The sequence below is a fragment of the Hirsutella rhossiliensis genome, assembly GCF_020360975.1.
Source record: "Hirsutella rhossiliensis strain HR02 chromosome Unknown scaffold00002, whole genome shotgun sequence".
NCBI lineage: Eukaryota > Fungi > Ascomycota > Sordariomycetes > Hypocreales > Ophiocordycipitaceae > Hirsutella > Hirsutella rhossiliensis.
This window is the reverse complement of record NW_025408668.1, coordinates 269,016-278,515: the sequence shown is the minus strand read 5'-3', so window position 1 is coordinate 278,515 and position 9,500 is coordinate 269,016. Positions and strand designations below refer to the sequence as shown.

The 9,500-nt window shown below is 39.9% G+C and overlaps 1 protein-coding gene across 1 annotated transcript; it reads right to left on the bottom strand.

The window, feature by feature from the left end:
* Positions 1 to 1,751: 1,751 nt before the first annotated feature.
* On the bottom strand, positions 1,752 to 2,806 carry HRG_01583 (uncharacterized protein; the record flags this gene model as incomplete). The annotated part of the gene is made up of 2 exons (XM_044860054.1): positions 1,752 to 2,165; positions 2,510 to 2,806. 2 exons carry the CDS (start codon positions 2,804 to 2,806, stop codon positions 1,752 to 1,754), a joined length of 711 nt encoding a protein of 236 aa, XP_044723687.1.
* Positions 2,807 to 9,500: the final 6,694 nt, after the last annotated feature.

Below are 9,500 nucleotides of genomic sequence, written 5' to 3'. Positions count from 1 at the left end.
TAGCTTTAAAGGTAATATTAGTAGGTAAAAGATAATCTAGTTATATAGACCGGGCTTATATATCTTAAGTAGAGGCTTAAGAGTATAGTAAAAGAAATAAGTGTATAAAAAAGTAAATTTAGTAATATATATCTTAGTCTATTTATTAAGATAAGGGAGGGCTTATATAAGTATAGTAACTATATATAGCTAGCTAAAAGAGGATATTTAGATATTCCTATACCTAAGTTAAGCCTATATAATATCCTTAAGCTAAGGGAGTTATATTAGTTAAGTAACCTTCCTTATATATAACTATTAGGTTTACTAAGTATAACTATAGCCTCTTATTCTCGCGAAGAGAGATACGAGAAGTGCATATAAAATGCACGAAGGTGAAATTAAAAGTAAGGGGTCGGACAGGCAGGGCAGAGAGATTTGATTCTTACGGGAGCAGCAATTACGGCAGGGGAGTGATTATTGTATTGCCTTAATTCTTTCTTCTTTCCTCTATCCAACGCCCCTCTTTATACCCGTCTAGCATCTCGATTAACAAAGAAGATCCTGCTTAAAGAAGCTACTAATGTCCTTTCGACTACCGATCTTTTTGCCGGTTTTTCCCCTCTTTTCCAGCCGTTGCCGGCACACCCGTCTTATCTTTCGCCACCTCTATAAGAAGCTATCGCTACTTCTGCTTCCCCTTATGCCCCTACCCTCCTTTCTGCACCTCTTTTTAGCTCCTTCTTCCTTCTTCTATACCGGGTGTTTTTAGCTTCCTTGGTCCCTCGTGCCAAGGGATATCTCCGAGAACTACGAAATCAGGCCACGCTTCGCGACACTTATACTTACTCTCCTTAATACTTATATATTAAATCCTAGATACTACTAATAATACCCCTTATAACTTTATAGCCTATATCTATATTAAGTTAAATATATATTAAACCTTAGTATAAGACTTTAGTTTTATACTTAAACTTAAAAAATAGGTTTTATACTAACGTTCTTTCCTTACTTAGGTATAAGGAGTTATATAAGTACACCTCTTATAGATATTCTTAGAAGCTATTCTTAAAATTATTTCTTATAAAAAAGCTAAAAGTATAATAAAGTATATTAAGCTAGCTATACTAGCTTTTATATACTTTTATAAATAGCTTTTAAAGTCTTATAAGTATTTTTATTTATATATATATCTTAAGGGACTTTATTTTATTAATTATAATATAATATTAATAGCCTTTATTTATAAAGGTAAAGAAAGATAGGTTTTATTAATAATAAATCTTATTTAAATAAGTTCTTCTTTATTAGCCTCTTTATTAAGAGATAAAGGTATAACCTAGTATGGTCCTGAGGTTAGCGTTTGTGGCCCACCATACGGCTTGGTAGAGGATGCCGTAGGAATCGTGCGATACGGTTTGATAGAGGACGACTTCCGCGGCCCACCGTATGGCTTGGAATAGACCGCCTTGGATGTCGCGCTGTACGGTTTGATGGTGGACGACTTTTGCGGCCTATTATACCTTGTCGATGTGGAAAGAGGTGCTGTGCTGTACAGTGTGGTCGGGGGTGGTGGGGGTATCGCGCCATATGGTTTGGCAGTAGATGACTTCTGCGGCCCACGGTATCTACTTGACGTAGAATGAGACCCCGTGCCATATGGTCTGGCAGAAGATGACCTCTGCGGCATAACATACCCAGCTGATATAGAAGAAATAGGTATCGTGCCATACGGTTTGGCAGTAGATGACTTCTGCGGCCCACCGTATCTACTTGACGTAGAAGGAGACCCTGTGCCATATAGTCTGGCAGAAGATGACTTCTGCGGCACAACGTATCTGGTTGACGTAGAAGGAGACCCTGTGCCATATAGTCTGGCAGAAGATGACTTCTGCGGCACGCTGTATCTGGTTGACGTAGAAGGAGACTCTGTGCCATATAGTCTGGCAGAAGATGACTTCTGCGGCACAACGTATCTGGTTGACGTAGAAGGAGACCCTGTGCCATATAGTCTGGCAGAAGATGACTTCTGCGGCACAACGTATCTGGTTGACGTAGAAGGAGACCCTGTGCCATATAGTCTGGCAGAAGATGACTTCTGCGGCACGCTGTATCTGGTTGACGTAGAAGGAGACCCTGTGCCATACAATCTGGCAGTAGATGACTTCTGCGGCACACTGTACCTAGCCGATGTAGAAGAAATGGGCACCGTGCCATACGGTTTGGCAGTAGATGAATTCTGCCGGTAGCCGGTTGATGTAGAAAGGGGTGCTATGCTATACGGTGAGATTGAGGGTGTCGTGCGCATCACGCTATACGGCTTATGTAGCGATGATACCAGTGGCGGCGATGATGACGATGCAGGCGCGCCGCACTTGTTACGGCTTAATAGGGAACAGAGAAGGTTGCCGATGCCGTTGAGCAGACCAGGCACGAGACCATTCGCCACGTGGTCGGCCTGCTGCTCGGAGATGCTTCTTTTTCCTTCGTCTTTGCCTGCTATAGCTCCCCGTGTCGATTTACGAACTTTGCTGTGGCCGAGCCTCTCCCGTAGGCGATTGCTGGCGAGTCTCTTGAGTGACGCGACGGTGCTCTTGGTTTCAAATACTATGCCCTTCTTGACCTCCTCGTTCTGAGCCTGATTCATTCTCATCTTCGTGGCCATGCTGGCATGATTCTTGGCGTTTATCTGGGTCAAATTGTCTGCGCTACCAGCCTCCAGAACCGCGACCGTGCGCCGGTTCAGGGCCGAAAGCTCCGCCGGCACGGCGATGGCGCTGCCGGCGAGTGCGGCCAGAAGGGCGACGGAACAGCTAGCCTTCATTATTATACGTAAAGCTTTGGCTGACGAAGTCGGGGGTCAGAGGAGGTAAGAGAGGGAGGCCGTCAACGGGCCTAATATACTTGAACGGACTTGGGTCAACACTTTCTGCCAGGAGTGCTTCGATCGACCTCAGACGCTTGTCCAGGTTTGAAATCTCCTATGGAGCTGTGTCTTGCGGAGAGGAATCTGCTGGAACCGAGCAATAATGCGGCTTCCGTACTACGCCCTAGGTAAGTAGCACTCGACGTGCATGGCTGGGATTACGTGGGACGGAACTATAAGCATAGAATTCGAAGCAGCCGCATACTCGATGTTCGAGACTGCTCTGAGGCGGAGGAATGTTGACTTGTCTTGGACTATCTTGGTGCCTGGAGCCTGGGCAGGACGCTGACAGGTGTGAAAATATCGCTCAACATGGATCTTTGAAGGGCGTCAATCGTCCCCTCCTCCCTTAAACTAATAATACGTGAATGCAATGTTCCTACTGAAGCCCTGTCTGGGCTTTTCTGCTATGCTAGGCATCGCGGGCCTTTGTTCCCAGGAGACTACATACGCATGCACATTTGTGTTTCTAGTCGCAGGGCTAAAGCGGAGAGAGAAAAGATAGGCAAAGATTAACTCCGTATCAAAATTCTACCCTTCGGAGAGACCTTCAAGTGCGCCAAAATTTCCGCGATCGGGTAGTCAAGGGAGGGGGCAAAACAGCCCAGGGAATCTGTGAGACTTGAGCTGTTGGTTGGCCATTACGAGCACACATCTTGTCTCTTACTGGCTTGGAGGCTTTTAGCAGCATTCCAGTCCCCGCTCAGCCGCCTCCTTTTACTAGACAGGAGTTAGGCTGGGGAGGTTTTAGGACCTTTTCGGATCATGCTATTATGTACGATTCAGGGTATCATATGGGAATATATAGGCTAGTCGCCGAGACCAGGCCCAGGGACTACTCTTGCTGCCTCTTGCTTGGTTCCGTAGCATTCTTTACGGAAAGCTCCTGGGGGCGGCTGATACATGGGCGCCTGGGGCTTTTAGCAACTAACTTTACTCTGAAATTCATTTCCCTCTTAGTGCGTACGAGATGCGCTGCGCGATAAAACTCTCGCAAAGAGAGCTGTAGTAGGGAGTATATATAAAATGCAAAGGTAAGAAGTCGGTGGTATTTTACCGTATAGGGAGAAACTTTATTCAATTCTATAGAGGGCAAGAATTCTCGCGAAGAGAGATGCGAGAAGTGCATAAAAATGCACGAAGGTGAAATTAGAAGTAAGGGGTCAGATAGGCAGGGCAGAGAGATTTGATTCTTGCGTAGGCAGCAATTGCGGCAGGGGATTAATTGTTATATTGCCTTAATTGTCCTTCTTTCCTCTATCTAACGCCCCTCTTTATACCTATCTAGTATCTTAATTAATAAAGAAGATCTTGCTTAAAGAAGCTACTAATATCCTTTTAACTACCGAGCTTTTTGCTAGTTTTTCCCCTCTTTTCTAGCTATTGCCGGTATATCCGTCTTATCTTTCGCTACCTCTATAAGAAGCTATCGCTACTTCTACTTCCCCTTATACCCCTACCCTCCTTTCTATACCTCTTTTTAGCTCCTTCTTCCTTCTTCTATACCGGGTGTTTTTAGCTTCTTTAGTCCCTCGTACTAGGGATATCTCCGAGAACTGCGAATTAGCCACGCTTCGCGACACACCCCTTAGCTATAGCCTGCCCCTTAAGGGCATAGCTAATACGGCTTCGGGCTAGTAAGCGTATAGAGGAGGTTCCTAGCTCTATAATTCTCCCTTTACTTAAGGAAAGCAGGGGCCCTTTTAGGTCCCTAGGCTCTTTTAGACCTACTTAAGGAATAGGGGCTTAAAGAAGGGAAAGTCCTATAAGAAAGGGGGCCTTTATAGAAGGGAAAAACCTAATTAAATAGGGGGCCCTTTAAAGGGAAAAACCTCTTTCTTTTCTTTAGCTATAGACGTTACCTTCTTATATAGGCTATTAGCTCCTCTTATAGACTCTTAAGGCGGGCCTCTAAGGATAGCTTTTCTCGAACGTCTTCTAGCCTAATTTACTATAAAAAGATAGCTAGCTTCTACTTTAGTAGGGGCTTCGTAAGACCATCGGCTTTTATCGATACTATTAGAACCTAACGGACGGAAATAAGTCCCTTTTAGACCTCTTAGCGTAACTAATACTAGTAGATATCGATATACTATAGCTAGGTCGATAGCTTTACGTTTTCTATAAGAATTCGTATAGTCTATATATTATCGCATTCTATAGCTAACGGGGACGGAATTTATAGTTAAAAAGATATAAGTAGCCGGCTAAGGAAAATCGCTTCTTTTAACGCTTCTAAAAGAGCTAGTAGCTCTACCTCTATACTTAAAGTTATAATAGTAGCTTACTTCGAAGCTCTCTAAGAAATAGTTCCTCTAAAAAGGGATATAATATACCCTTATAAGCTCTTTCTATTTAAGGAATTATCTATAAAGGACGAATCGCTTAAATAAAGGAAGATTTCGGTAGCTAATTTCTTTCTTTCCTACCCTCCTAGGCGTAGACTATATAATCTCGTTAAATAGAGATAAAGGATAGCTCTATCTACTACTTCTTAATGCCTAGGGCTAGGATTCTAGTTATACCTAGCTAGCTAGGAGACCGTAAAAGAGATATCCGGTCTAGTAGAAATAGCTAAAAAAAGTAAGGAGCCTACCTTCTATTAATATTAGTATTTCTCTTGCTCCCTAGCTTAAAAGGACGGATTAGGCAAAAGCTCTTCGTTTAATATAGGCGTAGAGGGAAGCTTCTTATCGAGGGAATTAAGGAGGAATTTATAAGCGACCTTATCGATATAGGCGTCCTAGGTAAGCTAGATAGCCCGTTAGGACCTATTTTAAAGGATTCGTATCCCTAGGAACTACTTTAGCTTCCTTAGCCTAGTTATCTTATACCTTTATTATAGGCCTTATATAGCCTCCTTAGTATTTACTTCTTTCTTTTTTAGGTAGGCCTAGATAATATCGTTAACGTAGAAGAAGACTATAATTTTACCCTTTTATATTATACACGGTTCTTAAAGGACTTTCTTAAAGCCTAAGGCTTTAAGGGAACCTATTAAATGCTATTATTAAAGAAGGGGTAATCTTTATAGTCTATATAGAGCTTTCCTAAGCTATAGAACCTTTCCTAGCTATTAAAAGCCTAGTAGAAGGTATATATAGATAACTTCTTCTTCCTTAAGTAGGTAGTTAATAAAGGCGTTAACTATATCTATCTAATTAAGCTCGAGGTCGAATTCTGCTACTATAACTATAAGGGTTTAAAAAGATATCCCTACTAAGGTAGTTACCTTAGTAGGAAGATCCCCTTTTTCTTACTAGTTCCTATAGATAACTAGCCGGGCTTTATACTTTTAAAGGAAGCTATATTTATTAGTCTTATAGATAAAGACCTACTTATAGCTAAGGACCTATTTTCCTCTTACCTTTTCCTTAAGGACCTCTTCGAAAGACCCTATCTCTAAGCTATACTTAAATATAAGGTAGGTTTTATATATACTTAAGCGAGTAGAAGGGTATAAGGACTATATTTATATATATTATAGGAATCGCTATAAGGTCCTTTAAAGTTATCTCTTAGTATCTTATTAAGAGTACTACTTCCTATATAATAAATTCGTCTTTCCTTAGTCTTATTACCTTTAAAGTTTATTAATTAAATAGTCCTTAAGCTAGTTATATTATACTAATTATATTAGTTATAAACCTAACTTCTTTTAGTACTTATTAAACTTTAAGGTTCTTATAATCCGAATTTTTATAAGTAAGGTAAGTAAGCTTAATTAGTTTAACTTAGTATTCTTCGTCCTATTCTTTAACTTATACTAAAGCTACTATAAGGTTTCCTTATAAATATTTAAGGAGGAGTAAACTACTCTTTATATTATCTTTAGCTACTTTTATAACCGTTATTATAGCTCTATAAGGTCTTATATTACTCTTTACTTTCTCTAAGGTCTAGAATTTAGTATTTTCTATACCTTAAGCTATATTTATATATCTTATACTAAATCTCTTACTTAGTTAAGGAATAAAGCTAATTAGGTAATTTAAAGGGATTAAGATTCTTATATATATAATTTCTTTAATAATTTTATCTATAAGTCTATTAAACTTCTTATCTAGATCTACTCTATATCTATAGTATATAAGGATAATCTTTAAGCTAGTTTTTACTATTCTTATTATCTTAATTTCCTTTATATTCTTTTTAACTTTTTATCTTTCCTTTTATAAGTATTAATCCCTATTATAGTTATATAAATTATTTAATTATATATATTACTTTATTATATATTATCTATAATTATAATAACCGATATCTTTCTTAATTTTTCTTATATTACTTACTTTTAAATTCCTTAGCTTTTACTTATATAAGCTTTTATATTTCTAAAATTAGTCTAAGAAACTAGATTCTTTTTTACTAATAGCTTAATTTAAGTTAGATAATATAACTATACCTTTAACTTATTTTATAAGTAGTAATATAAAAAAGTCTAGCTATATATCTACTTAGTATATAATAAGCCTTTAAATATATATACCTATTTAAGAAAACTTATTAGTAAGTACTAAGGGAATTACGCTTTTATTATCTTTTCTTTTAAGGTAAAGAGTCTTATTTACTACTTTATATATTATAAATCCGATCTTATTATCGCGTATACTATATACGTTAATTAACGCTATCGCTTATATCTAATAAGCGGCTATATCTTTTTCGTAATAGTTATAAGCCCGGGAGGAATAGAATTCCTATACCTTCCGGCTGCTATAAAAGGCACCTTTCTTATATCCCTCGTAGCTTCCTTTTACCCCTTTTATTAGAAAAGCCGATTTTTACCCGACTTTTCTGCCCCCTCTCTTCCGCAACGATAACGAAAACCGTCTCCTCTACCGTCCCTACGGTCTATAGGACGATTCTTATAGAGCCCTAAGATTAGGATAAGTAGGTAAAGGAGCTACGGGCTCGTATAGATAGAACTATCTATAATTTAGTCTTCTCTAATAAGCAGGACCCTCTCGAGCCCCCTCTTCGTCCTAGGGCAACGGAATTTATAGAGGGAGCATCCCTCTTCTCCGAGCTAACCTCCGTATAGCAGAGAGCTTTTTCTGCTACCTTAGGTAACTACGAGAGTTACTATAAGGAATACCTTTACGAGACGAAGCTACTAACTACCGTACGTATAGTAATAACGGAATCCGTTAGTGCTATAAAGCTAATTACTCTTTAAGAGGAAGAGACTCCTAGGTAGTAGCTTTTAAAGCTCGAGACCTTAATAGCTCCCTTAAGAGGTTATATAACTAACCGTATTAGGAAGACCTATATAGCCTACCTAGGAGCTTTTTCTACTAGGAACCTACTAGCTTCTTCGTAGCTAGCTAAGTAGGAAGAAATCCTCGAGGAAGCTAACTAATACTTCTTTATAAAAGCTCTTTCCGGCTAGTAGCTATAGGATATATCTCTACTAATAAAGCCTATTAGTAACGGTTACTCGACTATCTTTTAAGAAGCTAGCCGGGAACTAGATAAAGAGGCTGCTAGAGTATAATAGCAAGCAGTCTTATTCCTTTATAGCTAGTACTCGACCTAGACGGCTCGACCTGCAGCTGCTGCAGCCCCTATTGCTGCGGCCCCCGCTGCTACTGTTGCGGCTGTTGCTCCTTCGGCTCCTCCTCCCTCGAGAGCCTTAACACCGTTATTAACGGCTGCCCCGGTCCCGGCCCCGGCTCCGCCTCTTACTCCGGGCCCGGCCCCGGTCCCGTTAGTTAGACCGGCCCGACTAGTCCCCTAATAGACCTTTTAGTCCGTTAGTCGAAAAATTAGGGAACTAGTCGAAATCGAACCTCTTCGTTAAAATTAGCAATAAGGGGTAAAAAGGGGGGGTTTTTAAGTAGACCTTCTAGAAAGGGACGAGGATTCCTCGAAGAGACAACGTATAAGGAGGAATCGACCTACCTACTAAGCATATAAAAAGCCCTATCGGCTAGAAGACTGCTAGTAGGTCTTCGAAGAAAATAGACCTAAAGGAATTAACCTTTTAAAAAGGCTACGAGAAATAGTATAATAGTCTCTTAAGGAGGACCCCTCGTTATAGAAGAAGATAGACGAGGTTCGGGTTACTAAGAAATAGCAACTAACGCCGCTGCCTTTATTTAAGCCGTAAATTCGAGGAAAAATTATTAGTATAGTAAATCCGGCCTTCGTCTTCCCTACGGATTAATAAGGCTAAGACTAACCGTTAGAGCCCTCCGACTATCCCCTACGAAAATCAGCTATCCTTAACTCTAGCACTTCCCTCGATATTTATAATATACTCTTACGATTCCGGTCCTTTAAGAAGGCACGGAGGGAATATCTTATTGCCGGGGAATTAACCGTATAGATAGAGGGATACGGAAGGGTAAATTTTACGATAAAATTACCTAATAGGTCTTTACGAATTCTTCGATAAAAAAGGGTAGCTTTTTGCCCTCGATTTTTAACGAGCCTAATTTCCTTCCGCCTTCTTCGAGAGGAAGGAATCTTCTAAGATACGACGTCTAAGCCTACGAGGCTAGTCTAGAAGAATCAGACTATTAGGCTTATCGAGGAAAAATTCGGTTAATTTATTCTCGAATTCCGACCTATCCTTAGGAAGGAATCT